The sequence below is a fragment of the Nipponia nippon genome, unplaced genomic scaffold, assembly GCF_047370975.1.
Source record: "Nipponia nippon isolate SJK-2023a ecotype South Korea unplaced genomic scaffold, ASM4737097v1 scaffold_1, whole genome shotgun sequence".
Taxonomy (NCBI): domain Eukaryota; kingdom Metazoa; phylum Chordata; class Aves; order Pelecaniformes; family Threskiornithidae; genus Nipponia; species Nipponia nippon.
In genome coordinates this window covers 114,796,176-114,817,609 of record NW_028262290.1, presented here as the reverse complement: position 1 = coordinate 114,817,609, position 21,434 = coordinate 114,796,176, and the positions used below count along the sequence as shown (strand labels likewise).

At 42.9% G+C, this 21,434-nt stretch overlaps 1 protein-coding gene across 1 annotated transcript in view; it reads left to right on the top strand.

The window, feature by feature from the left end:
* Positions 1–21,434, top strand: part of AOAH (acyloxyacyl hydrolase) — a 79,869-nt gene that overhangs the window by 27,441 nt on the left and 30,994 nt on the right. Inside the window, exons 6-12 of the mRNA XM_009464427.2 lie at positions 2,585–2,644; positions 8,505–8,575; positions 10,079–10,139; positions 10,644–10,714; positions 11,949–11,997; positions 12,435–12,483; positions 13,630–13,724. Coding sequence (XP_009462702.1) covers positions 2,585–2,644; positions 8,505–8,575; positions 10,079–10,139; positions 10,644–10,714; positions 11,949–11,997; positions 12,435–12,483; positions 13,630–13,724 — 456 coding nt within the window. The remainder of the gene's footprint in view (positions 1–2,584; positions 2,645–8,504; positions 8,576–10,078; positions 10,140–10,643; positions 10,715–11,948; positions 11,998–12,434; positions 12,484–13,629; positions 13,725–21,434) is intronic.

Here is a 21,434-nt window from a genome sequence, read left to right as displayed (position 1 = left end):
GTTGCCCAGGGGGCAGAAACTTGGAAACAGTGTCTTGACTCATGCCTAGCATCTCTCATCTATCTGTGACACACCCAGATTTTTATAAGACTATAGACACAATGAATTAAACATATATTAAGCACATATATTAACGTGACACATATATTAAAAAACAATAACTCAGAAGTCTGTGTTTCTTGCTGCTTATGATTATTCTTCCTTATCCCTTTATATTGTTCACTATAAATTTTTGACCCTTGAATTTCACAGTTAATTAATTTGCTTTGATCACTGCCTAAATCAATTAAAATGACATGCTAAATTTTATCCCCAGTAAAAAAACGTTGGTAATGGTTTCTTTAAATGCAAATATATGCTGCTTTAATATTCCAAGCTGGCATGCCCGCTGTTCAGTAAGATGCCATCACTCGAGGGATATTTTCTTTTTTTCCAAATGCTTTAATACTACCATTTGGCAAAGCATACTTCCCCCCCATGTTGAGTTCCTGTAGCTCTAGCCAGATAAATATAAACTTGTGCTGAACTTTACCTTGGAGCCCTCAGACGCAGTTGGTGTTAAGCTAGCAGTTATGTCCTTAGGCTGGGCTGTAGCAGGTCATTGTCAGACAGAACAGTTTGGCCTCGCTAACAATTTTGATCAGAAACAAAGTGCTAACATGTTTGTGATACACCAGCTTTTTTCTTTCCATTTGAAACATTTTCAAATGTAATTGATTTTTATCTCCTTTTTTTATTTTATTTTTTTTTTTACTGATCCTCAAAGCCTACAGAACGAAAGCAGTTATTCCTTCTGAAAGAGGGCAAATGGGCAGCCTTTTCAGCCTTCTTCGTGCTGAATGCTGAGAGGAAGGACAGAGGCCATCACACAGATACTGCCTCACAGATATGACTGTTTGCAAAGGTGGCCTAATAAATGCAGGACAACATATGGGAATTACCATCACTGAAATGGAAGAATATTGTCCAAAAGTGAAAATGGAGCAGCAGGGGGGAGCATGCTGGTGTTATCCTGCCAAAAGCAAAAGCTTTTGCCTGAAGTTTGCACACAAGTCTGCAAACTGAGCTCATCTCAGGGGCACTCAGCAACTGGCTGTCTCATGAGCAGGGCACCCATAGTACAAACTTAAATCACCCTCCCAGACCCCTGTGACTGTCTTTTTTTTTTTTTTTTCTAAATCAAAGTTGTGAGACCTTCTTTTCCTATAGGAAGATGTGGCTGAATTTAGAAAGTGCTGTTCATCAGAGTTGTTAAGCAGTTGTTAAACATTTTGGACTTCATGAGCGTATGTGGGGCATCTCCTCACCTCCATGACTGGAATGAGTCCTTGCGGTAGGAAAACCAGTGTGGTCTTTCTGTGCTGTGGTATGGGAGAAATTTCTCAAGGCCAGGGGTAAACACTTAACAGCATGGTGCAGAAACAGTCCCCGCTTACTCTCCATGCCTCAGCGTTTAGCCAGGCAGGACCCAGGGCTGTGGACCAGGTGGGCTGCAAAACTGTGTTGGTTGAGGTTTCTGCAATGGCAGAGCCTTGAGGAAGGCTCAAGAGCAGGACCTTGGCAGTGCTTGGCAGTTCCTGGCCATGGTAAGCAGCCGTCAGTGTGCGTTCGATCACAGCCCTGCTGCACCACACATGGCACATCTGTCCTCCTGCCGCCAGCACTGCTGGTCCCTGGCTGTCACTCACACTCACAGATGGTGCCCCTTGCACAAAATTTCCTCTCCTCCTTTGAGGAGCATGTATGTAAAGGAATTTGAGGAATTATTGGGGTATCACCAATAGTTGACTTCTTTGTAAACCATGGCCTTACAACGGCCAACCTGTTCTCTTTTGATAAGGATGCCTTTCCAAGGTCCTTTCTTGCAATGGTTCTCCCACTCTTCCTTTCTATTTAGGTATAAGTATCCTCATTGTGGAGGAATCCCAAAATGCTTCTTCAGCACAAGTTTTCACAGACCCAACAGAAAAACAATCTTGCCACTGTCAGTGAGAACTTGCCCTCCAGGGCAGGTATTTCCAGAATAAAAAGCTAACCATTTGCCTTCCAAACTCTATTCCCTGCTTTGTACCTTCCCGCGCACTAGCTGTTCCCTTGCTGGGATGAACCTCAGCCGAGTATAACCCTTATCCGTGCAAGACCAAATGTTTCCTCTGTACCCTTCCACAGAAAGTCAGACTGACATTGCATGCATAACCCTATTTGGCTATCTAATGGTTGAGTAGTTCTTCAGCAGGAGTCACTGAAGAAGTCTGTCCTCTGCAGCTCATGCTGTGCAGTCAGGATATGAATCTCAGCCTTTCAACTTATCTGGACTTTTCCCTAGGAAATAAATGATGCCTTGGAGCAAAATAAATGAACTCTTGCAACTGGAGTTTCTTAGGGGGTGATTGGATAATTGATTGTTAGTCCAATAGAAAGTAACTGATGATGAGTTTGTAGACTCATATATAATTTTTGTGCTGTGACGGGTATATTAGAAAAAAAAAGGTAGGAAATGGGGAGAAAAATTGGTAGGATACTGTGAGACTGATCTGTTTGTTTGTTTTTTTTTTTTTTTTATTATTTGTTCTTCCTCTCCTAGGTGGGGCTGAGTACTGCAATAAGAAAAGCAAAAAGGATTATGAAGACTTCCAAGGACCTGGTAAGAAATCAGTGGCGTTAGGGTGTCTTACACTGTACATGGATTTTATCACCAGTGAGACTTTGTTTATTTTGCCTGATTGTGAATCCACATAATCAGCATTGAATTGAATGCTGACTCACTCCTACCTGGTATAGGATCTGCTCTATCAGGTGACACTGGGAAGAAGGAGAGGGAGATAATAGAGAGGAAATATAAAAGTATGGGGAGAGCACAAAAAAACCTCATGAAAAATGCAGACTGCTTGTGGAGTAGGGATGTCTATATCTATCCAAGACATAAATTTATGTCTGAAATTCATGCAGCAGCTGAGGATCTCAGCTGTGAGCTCCATAGTTTAGCTTCACACTGAGACACTTGCTTGTACTAGCCCAACTCGCCTTTGGTGGGGTAGCCAGCCTTAAAACAAGATGCAAGCAGATAATGATTTTGTTTAGATTTTTTTACAAAAGCAGGAATTTCTCACTCAGCCTTGCCCTGTGTTTTTCCATCCAGAGAAGCTTCCTTCCTTCCTTCAACATTTTTGCAGTGTTTATTATTGCTCGTCCTTGTTTCATGCTTCTTCCTTGTCCCTTGTCACCCCTGCCTTGCCCTTGTAGCCATATGTAAGAGGGAGCCTTGTGAACCGAGACACTGCCTTAGAGCACAGTGGCTGCACTTTGGGGTTGTCTGAAACTCAAGCAAGGGCCTGAATGCAAAGTCTGCATATTTTTCCTTTATTTGTGAGAAGTTGCCTTTGCCTCTTAAATTTGAAAAGTGGGATTTGAAATCTTTCCGCCTCCATCAGTTTTCAGATTTGTAGAGGATCTCTAAAGGGTAGCAGAGAAGGGAAGGGTAGCTTTTATTCTTTTGGGTTCCGTTACATGAGTCAGCTCAGCCATAGAGTTTGCTTCCAGTTGTCTTCAGGCACTTAATGCAGAGCAAATGTTTTTGCTGTTTGTGAAGAAATTATTGATATTGCTTCTTCCTGAATCCTCACTGTGATGCTACTCACAAAAGTGAAAATTGAGGTGCCTAATTAACCTTTGGGCAATTGCCAAATTGCCAAGCCAGGGAAATAAACAACGCGCTGGAGAGACAGGTCTCAGCTCCTGCAGAACAGCAATCAGCAGGATCTTATTCATTTTCCTTCCTATTCAGTGTTGTGCCACTGATGGCCTGAGATTTCCACTCAAATTACATGAAGTTTCTAATCCCCTTTCCCCGGGTGCAAGTTCCCACGTTAACACCTGCAGAGAGATGCTCTGAGTCAAGGACGTCCCCGCTGTTAGCCAGAGCCCGGGCGCAGGTGTGGGGATGAAGAAGGATCTGCGTGCAGGTGCTGGCCCTCAGGGCACAGGGCTCCTTTGCTCCCTCACACGTGCTTCTGCCCTTGGCATATCGGGCTGCGGCCCTCGCATGGCCGGCCCCGCCTGGCCTTCGTGGGCTATGCATGCCACATCCTTTTGGGCTCTCCTGGGTAGGGCTGCATGGTTGAAATCAATCTTTGGGTGCAATGGGGTCTCCTTCCAGCTTGCCTCTGCTCTCCTGTATCCTCAAACCTGCTCAATACCCTGATACCTCTCAATCTCCATCACAATGCCCTTGGCCCCTTTCTGCTCCTCGTTGCCCATTTACCAGCGGGAGGGACAAGCAGACTGTGCCCTGGCTAGAAGCAGCAAGGTCATAGCTGGGTTTCTCCAGTCAATGTATTTCTAAATCTACACAGCTACACAATATAAGGTCAGCTCAAATTAAAACAAGTATCATGTGGTTGGTTTGGGCTCTCCTGCGGTTACTCCTAGCATGTTCCCTGTAATGATCCTTGCTGAAACTTATTTTAAAGCTAGAAAATTAAAAATAACAACATTTCTAGAGGCATTACTGTACCTCGCAACTTCCCCTTCACCCAGATTGCAGTTGATTTTATTTCAAATCCAAAAAAAACAATGTAGTAAGAAACACAAAGGAAGATCTCCAGGAGAGAGCACAGCATGCATCACACTTGCATAAGCCCCCATATCCCAGAGTGGCAGCACATGATGAAATAGTAAGAAAATCACCTGCACAACCTGAACACTGCCAAATCATGGTCTGTTCACCTGCCCAGGCAGATACATGTGCCAGTGAGCAAGGGCCAAAGCAGCTGAGGAGCTCTCGCTGCTTGGGGAGGGGGTTGCCTGGCTGAATGTGTGCGTCTGGATCCAGAAACACCCTGTTTGTGGTAGGACATCTCTGCATCCACACCGGTGGAGACAGAGAAACATTCACTTGGCCTCTTTATGCTCTGGCTCATGCTGGACAGAAATGTCAAATTATATCTGCTCATTCTTCCCATATCTGCTATTTTGGTTGCTTTTGCCCCATTGCACGTTTGGGGAAAGCCTTCTGAAGAGGTTCCTGCAAGTTCGCTGTCCCCATCTTTGCTTGGCAGCTGTGTGTGATGGAGCATAAAAAAGAGGTGTGATTATGGCTGTTGGTAACGAGAATAGGAGGTCTGTGTGACTCCCAGGGGTTCATATTTACAGGGCATTTCTTAGGATCATTGTGGGTTTGGGAAAAAGAAAAGATATTTTCCAGATGTAGAGATGTAGCAAAAGTGGCTACAACCCAAAAAAATCTAATAAATGTCTCCATTCATTAGAAGTAGTGAGCCATCTGTGAGCAACTGGCTTAAACCAAACACCAACAAGCAGTAGGGGCTCATTATTATTCTTTTTTGTAAAACCAATTAAAATAATTACAGAAATGTCATTAGGGAATGTTAACAGGCAATGAATAAAATATTGGTGTTATCAATCACTATGAGCACCTCTAGCGCTAACTTTTCTTACGGGTGGAAAAGATACTACGAGACATCTCTGAGCAACAGCAGCGTAAGAATGACGAATAGAGTCATGGCTGTAGCATTTAATGAGAGCAAGCACCATGCGTACAATCCTGTCATGACTACGTGGTCCCTGCCAGTCACAGCCTGGCAGCGGGAGAAGTGGGAAGCCATGGAGGGAGCCAAAAGGGAATTGCAAGGCAGAGGGGGGCATGAACGGGTCTCTTGGTCACCTGCTCATGTTACGCAGGGGCAAGTAACCCACCTCCTCCCAAAAACACATACTGCAATCGTAGCCTGGCTCTGCTGGGAAGGACCCTGTAGTGCCTGCTCACTTGTGCTTGTGTGCTCTCTCACTTACACGTGCAAAGATTATCCTTTTTTTTAACCCTGTGCTCCTTGCTGCCTTTGCTAGCCCAAGACACCCCCAAAGAGCAGATGAGCTGCTCTCTTGCACATCGCCAAGCAGAGCTGAAGCATTACGTCCGACCTCACTGTCCCACGTGCTCTGGGACGCTGTTGCAGTTGGTCCTCAAAGCCGAACTCGACATCGCCCACGCCACTTCCAGGGCACCATCACACCAATTATTCCCACCAAAGTTAGGCAGTCTGTTGGGGCTGCAGGATAGTCTTCCTTTGAAACTAACGGAGCTCCAGTCGGCAACAATTTTCAAATGACTAGCTGAGAAAAAGGCAGGAAAGATTTTATTCTACTTACAGCAAACGGTAGACTTTAAATGCAGCCTGTGAGCAGAATGAAAGGAGGTTTGTTTTATTTATTTATTTCTTGCAAGCCCTGTAGTTTGTCTTGCTGGCACAGTTTCAGCTCCAGATGCCTTAACTTCAAAGGTTTTGCATGCTGTGACTTAGGCTGAAGTGAAAAGCCAACAGCTCAAATGAAGACACTGTAAATCTTAGCCTGATGGAAAGCTTTAGGAGCCTCTAGTGCTTTTGTAGGCAGCACTGAGATTAGTCCTACATGGAGTAGGTGGGGGAAATGGTTTCTTTCCTCTTTCCAGGAAGGCATACATAGGTTTGCAAAGCTCTTTGAGAAAAGCTGGCATCCTGCTTGTGTGACTTTTGCGCTCTCTGCCTACCTGGCCGTACATGCTTATGCACACACAGAGAGCAAAGAGGAGGTCTGCATCCCTGCCATGCTGCAGGACATAGCCCCAGGGCAGCCAGGCAGGCAGGGAGATTAAATGCAGGGATACGGATGGATGGGGAAGAGCGTGGGGCAGCTGGAGCCACAGCAGTGGGACCAGGCTGGTCTTTCAGCTCATGGAAAGGCCCCACTCCCTGCTGCTTTTGGCCATTTCTAACCTCTTCTTTTGTGGTTGTGTTCTGGTTTCTCCTTTGACTCCACCGACACTGCCTCCACCTCTTGGTCGCCTCCAAGCCAGTGCAACTCCAGCCTTGTCATTTGAATGTGTTGGACAGAGCTGAAGAGAGTTAATTGGTGGGGGGGTTTGCAAGTTTCTTGTCTCTCATGCCCCAACTTTCCTCCTTTTCTTCTCCTTTGATTTCTCTATTGCATTCTTTAGAAAGTGCACTGTCATGGCTCCACCTCCGGCACTGCAGAGCTCCCCCACAACGCACCACTCTTGTCATCTTCGCCTTGCCGCTTGGTCCCTTCAGCCACCAGTATGAAGGTTAGCTGCCATCTTTGTGCCAGGGATTCTCTCCCAGCCCTACTCTCCACACTGAGATCCTGTCCATGACATATTGCTGTGGCTGACCTCCTGCTCTGGGCAGTGAGAGACCCTCATCTCCATCACCCCCTGTTACCTGTCCAAGCAAACACCTTCCTGCCTTCCCTGGAGCTGCAGGGCAATGCCCTACACACTGCTGCAGTGCCACCTCGAAGTTCTCCTTTGTCACTCAGAGCTTTATATGCTGGGGTTACTGCCCCTCCTAGTGATTAATAGCCTTTCATTGTCCTCTCCTGAGCTGTATCCAACCTTTATCTTCTGTTTTATCTTAGATTTGGGTTGTAATCTCATTAGGGCAAGGACCATCTTTTTTTTTTTTTTTTTTCTGTCTATATAAAGTGTGTAACACAAGGGAGCTGGTCCAAGGATAGAGCTCTTAAGTGCTATGGCAATATAAATAATTACCCTTCTTTGCATAAAGTTATGACTATGTCCATCTGCTGATCTGCTCCATATTTACATGCTGAATGCAGCCTTAGTGAATACAGTTAATTAGACTGTGCACCAACTAGCCCTCCGTATTTATAGACCACCTGAACACCCTCGATGTTTAAAGACCACCTGAGCTTACAGTGAAGCCACATTAGCAGCATGTTTGGAGGTTGATTGCCAATGCAGTGCAATGCTTCCATAACTTGAGCATTCATTAGCAAGGTCTCTTTCAGCTTCTGAAGCTTCCTGGTTACCTGGGATCTCAACTGGATTGGCCCATGGTTTTGGTCTACCGATGTTGAAAGAGTTTATCCTGCAGCAGCTGTCTTTTACAGCCTGCAGGTCTGGCCAAGATAAAGTCTAGTGAGATTTCCAGGTAAAAATCTCATTAAAAAATCAAGGGCGTTCTATGCACATGCTGGATCCTCCCATTTCTCCTCTCTTTGGGATTGTTCCTGACCTTCGGCTCACCCACCCCTTCCCAAGTGTGCAGAAACCAGCCTCATGGTGCACAGTGTGTTGCTTTCAGTAGTTTTGCACTAAGTGTCAGATACCATTGTGTTTATCAAACATGAGAACAGTAATTTTTACAAAGAGTGAAAAAAATAACTCTAGTACATAAGAGGAGACAGTTTCACAGGAGCTTCTTCCTTCCTTTTTAATTTTACAGCTCTTTGAAAGCAAGAGTGGTTGGTTTATAAAATGTTCAGTGGAAATCCTTAAGTTGACTGCTGTGTCAGGTCTAAATCCTCTGGGATGTAGTATCCTTAATGGTGTCATTGGAGTTTTCAGATGTTTCTAGACAGAAAATACATGATTTAGCTCTGGACTTCACTGACACTGAATATACCAAGCCATGCCGCCTCTGTGAACTAATGTATTCATCTTCTTTTATTTTCTTCCTCTCCAGAAAAGCTTCACGGGGTTCTCAAGTATATGTGCATTTCCTCTTCTGGCTAACCTGTGTGAGAAGATTAAATAGTATGTATAAAGTTTTCAGTCCTTAACCAGACTCAGAATATGGTACATTTTTTTTCTTTCAAAGGAGGAAAGTCTTTCTCAGCTACACAAAGCTTCCTATACTTTAGTTCTGTTGGTTTCTTTCATAAAACCACTGTCCAGGTAGCATAGAGGGATGTTGCACAGAGTTCAGGTAAGTAAGAGTCCTCGGAGGGATCCCTGTGTTTTTTCAATACTTAAAATATTTGCATAATTTTAGTGGGCCACAGAGGTCAAATATATGACACACTCAAAGAAATGACACCTCCAAGAGGGAGACAATTTTCTCCTGAGATTTCCTGACCCCAAAAGACTTCTCCATTTCATTTGTTCACCTAATTGTGGTGCCAGTGGCTCAGCACAGGAAGGCCACCAGCACCTATATAACTCCGTGAGGAAGATGAATTAAGTGGTGGTTGCAAAGTGTAGGAGAATCGCAAGGTACTTAAGAAAGCTGGGTGGATGGCAGACAGGAAAAACACCTTATGGCAGCGCTAACTTTGAGTCAGTTTCTGAGAAAGGCTGTGGACATCAGCTGGGCTATTACTCCTAAGGCGTATTTGTCAATGTACTCCAACGAGTCAGAGGAAGAATCAAGCAAATCTAAAAATAAATATTATCAGCAGTATATTTTGACTGATTTAACTGCCAAGACTAACTTGCTCACCTATTTCTTCTCATATAATTGAAACTGTGAATATCAGGAGTGTATTGGGAATGGGTTGGTTAACATGATACATCTTGTCAATGCCTTTGAAATGTAAGTCAGGACAAATAATCTGAGTCTGAGCCCTGTGAGTGCAGACAGTAGAAGCAGGAATCAAATTGCTTATCATATGTTGGATTGAATGTGTTAAATTCTTCTGATCTCTTTCTCTCATGCACTCTCTCTCTCGCGCGCTCTCTCTCTGTTTTTTTCTTTGTTCTTCTACTTTTCTCTAATATGTTTGAGCATGGCCAGAAGTTCGTGGGACTAGAACTGCAAATCTTCTAGACTGAACATAACAGGAGAGAGACGGTGTAAAGACTTGAGGGATGAATATGAGAAAGGGTAGTTGCCATTTCTTTTTAACAGAAGAAGATTAGTGTCCATCAGCGTAAGGCCCCATTCTGCAGCTCTTTCCCAGGCAGAAAGACTTCTGCCAGGCTGAGTGTAGTATTTATTTCCGAAAATTATAGTTACTTTTACCACAGATTTGATGTCCTAGTTTGTTTTAGAGACTGGAGGTTCAACAGTGCAGGCATACACAAGTCCTTCAGCCTCACCTCCAGAGCTCAGTCAGCAGAAAGTGAAAGAAACCAGAATTTGCTCCTTTGGACAGAATCACTTTGCTGAAGTACAAGCACGGAGCTAAAATTGAATATGGAGCTGCGAATGACATGCCAGCTAATATCTATTCTGTACATTTTACCGTGTTTTTTTTCTATCTGAATAGGTTCCCTTCCATATGTTAACACTGCATTTGTTGGTTTTGTTTTTTACAGTGTCATAAAAAATAAACTGCCTTTTGAAGATTTCGATGGAGATAAATTTAGTACTTTCCCGGTAAGCAAAGCCTTTGCTTTGGTACAGTAATCCCTTGATAATGAGAATGTCTATGGGATTCATCCTACTTTCTGCAAAGCCTTATTCATTCATCTGAAAATAGGTATAGGAGTGAAGTGAATGGAGAGGATTTTTGTCATAAAAGGTGTTTTTTTCTGGATGAAAAAACAATCATTTATTTATGCCACCTGGGGAGATGCACACATAAAGCTGTGCTCCCTGCAGAAGCAAATTGCTCTGCTGCTGAGTGGTCTGTTTACTGAATTAATAAGAGGTGAAGTAAAGTCATATAAAAAAACAAATTAAATTGTCAGCTTGTCTTATTTCTGCACCAAAGTGTGCAAGGTGTCATTTATTAAAGCTTAGCAAAAGGACACTGGAATACAACCCATTTACTGGGTTTTATTCCTACACCTTGAGTTAGATTCTCATTTTAGATATTTTAAATTAAAAGTGCAAGAGTAACAATGAGCATCCTCTCTGTGTGCTTCTCCTGGCTTTCAGACGTTGAGAGGCTATCACTGGCGAGGCAGAGACTGCAATGACAAAAACACCACCGTGTACCCTGGCAGACGGTAAAGCTTTTAATTATTTTAAAAGCTTCCTAATAATTGTGGCTTCTTGAAGAACAAGCTCCATATTTGGTTCTGGCCATACTCTAAGAGAGCACGTCACTGCTCGTTGCTTGTTTTCACTGCGATGGACGTGAGAGGGGATGATTGAGACCAGGGATGGGGCGCATTAGCGTGAGGGGTGGTTCACAGGATTCTTTCTTTTCTCTGAAGTGCCTGCAGCCAAAATTGGTCAAACAGGCCAAAGGTGGGGTGGGAAACCAAGCCACTGATGCTTACAAGCCTGATGGCCCTTGAGCTAATACAGGCTGTGCCTACTTTAGGGAGCAGCAGGGCAGGAGGGCAAAACAGTGGTGCTCATGACTGGCTGCTGAGCTCCAGCATCCAATCCTCATGTTATGTTGGTGGAAACGTAGAACTAAATATGTGCCTTTCTAAATGAATATCTTTTGAGTGAATACCTCCCAGCTGCCCAAGCATGGACTTCCATGCACACCCAAAATGGAGAGCACAGCCAGTTGTAACAGTGTGGCCTTGAACAAGGTCCCCTGCTCTTGCTATTTTACCCTGTGCTCAAAATATTCTTTCAAAAGTAGAGCTCTCCTCTACTATGGGTTTGCTAAGAAGTTGTTGTTAACCAGGACCATTTTTAAAGCCTAGGCATTAACCAGCTTGTGACTACATAAGTGAGTTTAAGGGTGTGGACTTCGGAGAATTATGGGCCATTGGCCTGGGCAGCACACCTGCATTAGCAGAAATGGGCTTACAGAGTCCATGTGTAGTGCTGGACTCAATAGATGGAGTCTCCTTGTAAAAGGGACCTGAGCTAATTACACTGTGTTATGGGCCAGAGGAAATCCTCATTACACGGCACTGAATTTGGAGTGAGGGGCTTGGCGGATTTCAATGAACATTTAAAAGAAAGGAAAAGGGCAGGAAAAAGGGTCTGTCTTCTGCAAAAATCATCCCCATTCACTTTGCCTAAATGAATATGCAGACTAAAAAGGTAAGTTTCATTCAGCAACTTCCAGTATTAACTTGAAATTAATATTACATTTTGCTAGGAAAAATTGCCTCTCCTGGATTCAAAGGGGGAAAATTCCACCTTTCTGTGCAGAAAGGAATTTCCAATTATTGTATATTCTTAGTGAAAAATGGCACAAAGGATCTGATTTCCTCAAAAGGCCCTTTTGTTTTATTTTCTCTAACACTGTATATCCTTTTGTAACTGTTTTAGTCCTGATAACTGGGATGTGAAAAGTGACTCAAACTGCAATGGCATATGGGTAAGTAAGTAAATGAAGTTACATATTATAGTTCCTTCCTGATTGCTGCTTCACTTTTTTCTTCCTTATGAATTAGTCTGGAAATATTTCCTTTTTATTTATTCTGGTTTATGAACTGATTTGGATTACTCGTATTTATTTACTGCCTTTGATATTCCAAGTAATAAAACTGTATTTATTAAAAAATAAGGAAACATAGGGGAAGCAGTTATGAGTGAATGTTGTTTATTGATGCTTATGATTATTTAAATTATAGCTATTATAATTAAGTGTACATATACTTATTAAAATAATGTAATGGAAAGCATCATAATGATGATGCAGTGCTTCCTGCAGGCAAACATTCAAGAAGAATTGAATTCTCAGCCTCTGTTTTGCACGGTAATTTTTCAGGCGCTAGATAGATACTATCATCTGCCCCTTCTCTCCTCCAACAGGGTGTGGACCCAAAAGACGGAATTCCCTACGAGGAGAAGTTCTGCAAAGGTAAATCTTTACAGTCAGTGCAAGAAACAATGTGTCTTTTGTATTCATTTAATAAATATTATAATATTTTCATGGTCATTGCCAATGTAGGGAAAAGACAACAGGTTTTACAACTTCATGAGAAAGGTAAAATAGCAAAATCTTTTTTTTTTTTTTTTTATCCTGAGGATGGTCAAAGATGAAACATGAAAAGCACAGGCTGATGGTAATTTCCCGGTAAAAGCCAGCTCAGTTATTAAGTCGAAATAGATAGATCAGGGACAGCAACAAATGGAGATGTTACCTCTAGCATCTTCCGTGGTGCCTGAAGCCTAACGCAGAGGGATGGCCTTGGGATTCGGGAGAGCAGTTTAACATCCGTGTTTGTCCAGTTTGACCCGTTGCCATAAATACCGGCAATCATGCTGATACTTTTCCAGATAAGGCCTTAAAGAGGTGAAGTAATGGCATCAGCTGATCTCCCCGACAGCAACGTGGGTGCCTGTGTATACACATGTGCACAAACAACACCCTCTCTGAACAGCCATGACTGCAGTTGCTGCTCACCTTGCCTTACATTTAAATCAGCATCCCAGGGATGAACCATTGCCTGGCAAGACTTTTCAACATTTTTAGATGAAAGGCACTCTACAAATGCTAAGTAACATTAATTATAAACCAGCCAGATTGTTCTAGCAGAAATACTCATATGAGTAGCACATCCACCACCCAGTTCTGTTATAAGGAGCTTTGAGCAATTTCCTGAGTAATCCGATTTCCCTAAATGTTTAAGTACTTTTTAATGCATATTCTAGGGTAGTAAAAATAAATGTTGGCTGCACAGCAGAGCCTCTGCTGAAATAACACATCCATCCTTGAATACAACCAGGATTTTTTCCGATTAGAAAGACCTCTCCCTGTTTTTCATGCCCAGTCCCTGGTTTTTTCTTTAGGGTTGTTGGCACATGCCTGATAGCCAGTTTTTGCTGCAGATGGAGTGAAAATCCCATTGCAGGGTCTGAACATTTCAGCCATGTGAAGAGTGGTGTAGCCAGTCACCTCATGACTCCATCAGTTGCCATTGCTGTTGCTCTTTAAGCATTGCTCTCCGTGCTCTGTTTTGGTTTGCTCTTTCTGCTCATGCAACTAACAAAATGCATTAATTAGGTGCGGACTCACAAGGGGTCGTGCTGTTGGGAGACTCGGCCGGCGCTCACTTCCACATCCCTCCCGAGTGGATGACCGTCATGCAGATGTCAGCGGTGAGGAATCATGTTTGGGTTGCCAAAACCACTATACTGCTGGTTGCCAAAGGGAAACAAGTGCAAAATGCCTCATTGCATGCACATTTATCGTTATGGTCTCACGTGTGTCAGTCCCCTCCTGCAGCTGCTCTTCTGAAGATAAAAAAGCATAGCCCTGCGCTACTGCTGCTCCTCTGACATCTGTGCAATTGGGTCAGGGAACAGTTTGGCTTCGGTGGCCCAGTGCTGTGCCAGGGACGCAAACCAGGACATCTGGCTTTCCACGCACGTGCCTGCGGCTCAAGGAGACCCATGCTGCCTGTGGGATCAGTCCTGCCGTTAGCGGGCTTGTTGGTACGGCTCCTTGCTGTGCAAGTGTTGCAGAAGTGACCCTGCTGACAGTCCAGGAGCTTCTGTTTTAGGCATCTGGCTTTGAAATGATGGGTCCTGGATTGTTTTCCCTCTTCTGTGGCATATGTGAAAAAGGTCTAGTAACTTCAGCATTCAGGCTCTGAGGCTTGTTGAACAAATACATCTGCAGGTGTTTGAGGGTCATCCAAGGGTTTATAATGGACTTGTCCTAAAGGGAAGAGTTTCTGTAGTGACCATAAAATATCACTACCACACTGATGTCTATCTTTGGGCAGTATCCCAGCATTTCCCATTTTCAAACAACAACAAAATGCGCCTGACTGGGAATGATGCTGAGCCTCAACTGTTGCAGTTCACTGGCGTGGAATGAAATAATTGAAGGGAAAACATCATTCCAGCAAACCGCAATTGCAGGGTGGAGACAAATGTGCAGGTATGCTCCTGTCCTTCGCTGTTGTTTCCTATCCCGAGCCGGTGTCACTCCGTAGCCAGGGAGGACTGTGCGTTGTCCTTCTCTGCACAAGAGCCTGTTGCACGGGGGTGAGCAGATAGGTCGTCAATGCCCACCTTCCTTGGTGAAAACCTGCTACACCTCCACTGGCTCCTGTAGAAGAAGGATATGGACATTTTCTGGAGAACAATACTTATTCCAAAATGTCAGTAGTTACGGTGCTGTTGGAGGTCTGAGAGTTTCATGTATTTTCCCACTTTTGCTCCCAGAGCTAAGCTGATTTAAATGTTGCAGATTAGCAGTTGTTTTTCTTTGTTAAACGTTTATGAGCAACGATTAAACGAATGACACTGATGACAGAGCTGATGATGAGCATAATAAATTACCACTAATGATAATTGAGATTATCTTGTCTAATAAAGATGGTAATAATACTGATGGTGATGATGATTCTGTCAGTGACGCTAGTAGCAGAGCCGTGTAGCCAAGAATAGTTTTAGACTATGTCAGCGTTTTATTATCACTGTAATGAAGGTTTAGAAAGCATTTCTCTCGCTTGAAGCTTGCTGGTCCACTAGCTGGATGGGTCGAGGGCTGGTAATGGCACGCAGAGGCAGAAGCTTCAAGGTTGGGAGCTGGAGTGCAGATTATAAAGTGAGTTTTGATGGCACCTTGTTACTGTCTGATGGGTGTAGAGCAGCTTGCACAGGAAGGGAACTGGTGCTCTCTGTGTAAGGCTCAACAAATACATGCTTTCAGTGCTCAGCTCCATCTGGCCAGTGTGTGGGGAAGATCAAGGACCGGTTGGAAAGGGAGAAGTGGGCTGCTTTCCTTTGCAGAAAGGGTGACTCCAGGTTAGAGCTAGTGCCCTGCACGGGGGCAAGGAGGGCAAAGAGAGATGTGTTCACTCTCTGACCTTTTGTAGTCACTCCACTCACAGTATATAAAATAAAAGGAGTTAAGGCATCACTGGAATTGGAGAAGCTAAAACACAATATATGAGTAAGTAAAAGAGAAGCCTGGACTTCACATGCAGACCCAGAGCTGTTGCAAGCCAGTCCCACGAGAGATCTCTCGTGCACCAGTACAAGGCAGCAGGGCTGACATCTGTTCTAAGCCCAGTAAGGAATGGATGTATTACGGTATTGCTTAAAATACCACTTATTGGAGCTAGCAGAAGAAGGTAAAAGAGGACAGTATTGATAACCTTATGTCTCTTCAGACGCTGGGCACCCTGAGCTGGGCAGCGTCAGACAAACCTCTGACAGGGGTATGGCACAGTATGCTGGTAATGTAGATGAACTTGAAAAAGTCAGTTATAGCTACCCAGGGCAGAGCAGAGCTGGGCTAATGACCTTGCAGAAAATGCAGCCCTGCTACAGCTAGCTGAGCTCTACGGTAGTGCACTGCACAGCCGCCTGGGTGTCTGGGGTATGTGAGATTCAGGATAGGAAAGAACAGGTTCTTTTCTAGGACTGTTTGCAAGCTTTCCTACCAACCTAGCAAAATACAGCAGTTAAATATTAATGCAGAGGTACAGAGATTTCAATCGTATAAAAAAAGACCCTAGTATCTGTGTTTAAGCTCTAGCGATAGTAAAAAGTTATTTAATTTGCAGCTCGCCTTAAGTAAGAAAGTTGTTGCCTGAGCACAAAAGTGCTAGCAAAAAAATCTCTGAGCTAATTCAGACTTTGTCTCTTCCTCTTGCTTGTCCTCTGTGTCTTGCTTTCTGTGTGTAGAATGGCAATAGCAGCAATTTATCTGCCTCAGGGCTGTGAAAGTACAATACTGTTGTCTTTTGATGTGTAGTATTAAATACCACTGGCAAATATCCTTCATCTGTAGTTTAATTAACAAATTAATTGGCTTCAATCCTTTTTCAGTGCAAGGCTTTCCTCAAGGAGAATTTCTAAGCACATCCAGGTATGATTTTCTGACCAGAGAGAGTGTGGAGAGTCTATGTCCTAATCTCACAGAAAACACCCTTAATCTGGGACCACAGCAAGAATTTGAAGATAGGGCTCTGAGAGGAGAGAGTAAAGCATTAGCCTCATGTACCTGCTGCTCCCCTGTGCTGTCAAGACACTTCCCTTTGATTCTGCCAAAATTTCTTTGATAAGGCACATAGAAAAATTAGTTTATCAAACGGTTTTCTCTACAGTCAATATTAGAGTCAGTTCAAAGCTTTAATTTCCATTTCAATGGAACCTCAACACTCTACATGGAATTCCAAGTTGGACTTCACCCCCTGACCCCATCTAGGTTTTTTAGCATCTGTACAAGGAAAAAGTTGTGTACCTGTTAATTCAGATTTATTAAGTGTATTATTTTATTACTTTAATGTTTTTCTATATTTTTACATATCTATTTTATATACTTTATATATTTCATATATTTCTTATTTATATTTATCCCTATACATGTTAACATATACAAGTGTTTATGTATACCAGTGTAAAGTAAAATTTACACTTGGTAGCAATGCTGTGGGCCCTTCTGTTGATCAGCACCACATCAGTGGCAGCTGTTAATACCTGTTTTAAAGCTAATTAGGTGGGGAAATACCTTTTCAGGAGAGATGCTGAGAATTTAGTGAAGAGGCTCTGCAGAATGGTTGCTTTCCCTGATTATGCTGCCCAGAGTCTACCATGCAAAGGAGCAGTAATGATGAATGAGGGAGAAAGAGAATGTGAATGAGAAATTTCCTCACTGAAGCAGGCTCAGGGTGTTGTTTGAGTAACTGGATGATTAGCACGGGCGTAACCAGATGGGTATTTGGGCTGAACAGCTTTGGAATTCAGATGCCTGCACCATTGTCTTGAAGACCGTTGTTGGGAAGCTGTTGTATACTGGATTTTGGATTTCTCGGTCTAACTGGGAACCTACTGCCCTCTTGGCATTGGCCTCTCACATGGTAATAACCAGCCATGTAGTCCAGTGCAGGGGGACATGCTCCTGTCATACATTCCATGTCAATGAATGCATCAAGTTGCATCATTCACTTGTCCCATATCAAGTCCCCCAGTGCCTTTCTGGTCTTCCTGTTTTCTTAAACCTAAGTGACCAAATGCAGAGACCTGAATCATGTTCCTGCAGTCATCAAGGAGGCTGTTTTGGGGGCTGTTTGCAGGCACCCCCAGCCCATTTCATCTGTTGCCAAGCTTGAGACGTGCACTATATCAGAGTGGGTACTCATGTTTTCCAGTGGTATTTCCAAAGCCTTTACCTAGGAGCCAGTCACAAATACAGTTACCGTCCCTCTCAGAGTATGTTCTTCCCACGAAGAGCGTATGGAGACACTACTTGGTGTGGAAAATGTCCATCACAAGATGGACACATCTTTGAAAGCTATAGCTCAGGCAACTTATTTCTTTAGTTAAAAAAAACCCCAAAACATCAAAAAAACGACCCCACCCTATGTAGCACTAGGGGAAGTTGCAGGTACCTTGATTTTGAAGTTTTTGACCAACCTGGTACCGCTGAGTCCCAAAGTCTGCCCTACATGGATCTAGCTGAGGTGCAGCAAGACAGAGAAAATGATGTTGGGACCATCACTGAGGATATTTGCCTGCATGTTCCTGCAGAGGCAACCGAGTGCGTGGCTCTGTTCTTAACCTGCCATCGCTCCTGTAAAGCCCCAAACACCCAGAGTACAATTACAGGAAGAGAATTATACAGCTGTAAGAAGGGGTGAGTCAACTTTATTTTGGCTTTCTGCTTGTCAATAGTTTTGGGTTTGCCAGGCTTTTATTCTTTTAAAAGGTTCAGCAAGAATTGAGCTGAATGTTCAGTCCTTCAATCTGAAAATGCGGACACTAAAAATGAAATGTAATGCAGTAGACATGCACTTTATGAGGTTTAGCAAAGCCGAAGAAATACTGGGTATTTTTTTGAAGTGGATGGGTTTTGCAGAAAGCTAATGTTGAAAACACCAGTGTGTCTAGTGATGGATATTGTGCTCCTGCTGGTCTGTCCATCTGCTTACAATTGACTTCCAAATAGCTACTAAATGCAGCATTTTTCTGTTATATGTCTGGGATGGAAGCTTACTTTCAAATCTCATTTTAGAGACAATTTTATCTGGAGATAAAAGCACTGTATTTATAAATGTGCTGCAAATTATACCCTTTCTAGGAAGATGCATTTTAAAACCCTTGGATCTCTATTTCATGCTGAATAAAGAGAAAAATAAATCCCGCATCTGTCTGTAATCCAGTAAATATCTATTTGCCCACAAATTCAAGGGGTTCTTAGGTTTCTTTAAAGTAACTGTTTCATACTGTATATTTCCTATTAAAAGAATTCAGCTTTTCTTTAAGTGCAGGTTCAGGATGTCCCAAACACTTATCCCACTGACTTCTTTTTTTGCATCAGTAGAAAAAACAGGAGTTTGATCTGCGAAAATCTTATTAAAAACATTCTCTAACTTCCCTCTAAATCCAGTGAATTGCAGGCAAGTTTCTCCCAGCTAGTATTGTGATGACTAAGAAGCTGCATTTTGGGGAAAATAAGGTAATAATTTTGCTAATTTCAAACCTATGTCCCTTGCAGCTTTACAGAGTCGAAATGCCATACATGCTTTTTAAAAAGATAGGCTGTGCTTTCCTCAAGAGCTCTAAGGCTTACTTATTTGTATACTTAGAATAAAAAAGTTGTCTGTGGTACTTAATGCTATCATGAGGATTTGAACAGCATTAAAATCAGTATAAAAACAAGTACCCAGTTCCCCTTCAAATTAAGGGATACTTCAGTGCTTTGGGGGTTTCTGGGACTGGCATTTCTAAAGGCTTATATGAGCATTAGGTTTCCAACGCCCTTTTGTGTTCTGATTTTGAAAACTTCTTGCCATAGCAACCCTGAACCTTCTTCCATTTAAGTGCAGCTTGGCATGTGTGCATTTAGCATCACCCATGGCTTAGGAGGTGAGGACGTTCCTTCAAAATGAGACCCATCTAGAGCATTTGAGGCTAAAATATGGCATTTGAAGCTAGGCTGGAATAACTTTCTAATCATCCTCTGCTAAAATCTGGCATGTAGGCTGAAGCATGGTTTCTCAGCCAGAATAGTCTAGAGAATGGTATTTAAACAAGGCTGTGCTCAGAAGAGTTTTAAGCTAAAAGTCAACGTAGATCCACCTCTAGAGTGGGACACATTTGCATCTGAGACTAAGTGAAACGCAGTCTGTTAGACCATGCTTTCCAAACTACATCACTGCAGAGTTCAAGGTCTAGCATTCTTCTGAAATTTCCATTAACTACTCATCTTCACCCTTCGGTCCTGAAATATCTTCAACAGTCTGGCTTTAAGTGCTTTGCTGGAACAGTGTCAATGCTAAACGTATATACAGTTTTCAAATGCAACTATAATTCTGGGCTCAAATGTTCCTTTCCAAACCAATTTGCAACTCAATTAGGTTCTGGCTAATTCATATTTAAGCTAAGTTTGCAGAGAAAAAAATAACAAAACAATTAAAAATTATTGGGAATTGTCCAACGAAAATATTGTTTTGGAGTGCCAACAGGAAATAATGAGAGAATTGGTCACAGGAGGATTTGTTTTAAAAATATTTAATCATTTTTTGGGCTCTTTTTATACTCTTATATGCTGTGGCTTATAAGAGATCATATCTATAGTTTGTTCTATGCTAAGTGACTATTTCAAGATTTCTGTCACTTTAATGCAAAGCTATGAGGAAGCCAATATTGCAAATGGCCAAGCCATACTGTACTCCTCCACTTCTGCTCATAACTGTGCCCTTGGATTAAGCACTTGTCTGCACATGAAACTATCAGATTTGAAGAAGGCAGATTTGGAATTTCCCTCCAGTCTTAAAAAAATAATCATTTCTATATATATGTGCATACATATATACAGAGACACACGAGGACACATAGATGTATGTGAGAGAGAGAGAGAGAACTAACTGAAAGATAATTAAGCCAGACCCATTTTCACCTTGGTAACTAATGAAGATCCACTGTAAGTAGGTCAAATATGCTGTTACATGCTTTAAACTGGCATCTGCTGTGCATTAGGCTGCTCAGAGCTTGGCTTCAGGATTTCTTCCCCTCGACAACCCTCCTTTTCTCACCTCTCCTCCCCTTTCCCTGCGTCTCCCCCCATCCTCTTCCAGTCAAAACCCGTAGGCATATACTCAAACGTAGCTCCCATTCACCTAAACGATAATTTTCTGGGAATGACGAGTTAGTGGGGACCACAAGATTCAGCTCGTCTGTGGCTCCTCAGTTACCTCTGACCCTCCTGGAGAAAAAATTACACACCTGCTTGCTGTTTATAGCAGTGAAGGTTTAAGGAAACCCCAGAATTGCTTGAAAAGAAAATGAAGCTAGTAAATTACATGGATTAAACCAGCCTGTAAGTTCTCTGATTTTATGTTTTGACCTTCTTTTGGTTATTGCCTTTTTCATAAACAGTTTTTCAGTATGAGCACACTGGATTTATGCATTTGTCTTTGCGAGCATACCCCAGACTAGGAGAAGCTGAAAATTTACTCCATGTTCTCGTCCTTCTGAGGTGGCGCAATTTCTCGAGGCCATTTTTCTCGCCTTTCATGATTTTTGACACATTCAGAAATCAAAGTGGAAACGAACAGGGCACTGTGTTTTGAATGTGCAACAGGGCTTGCATCTGCATAGAGGCTTTCGCAGAGGCAGTCGCTTAAAAAAAGCGTTAGGGACTAATACCAGCAAAAGCAGAGAAGGGTAAAGGTTGTATCTATTTGCGTGGGAAGGTTATGGCAGACCATGTGTTTTTCTCCCTGGTCCCCACTGTGCTCAGAGGTCTTTCTGACTCTGTTGCTTCAGTGCTGTCCCCAAAATTTGCAGTGAGGACCAGGCAGAAGTTTTTAGGGGGTTGGATGCTTGCAGTTCATCCTGCTGAAGAGG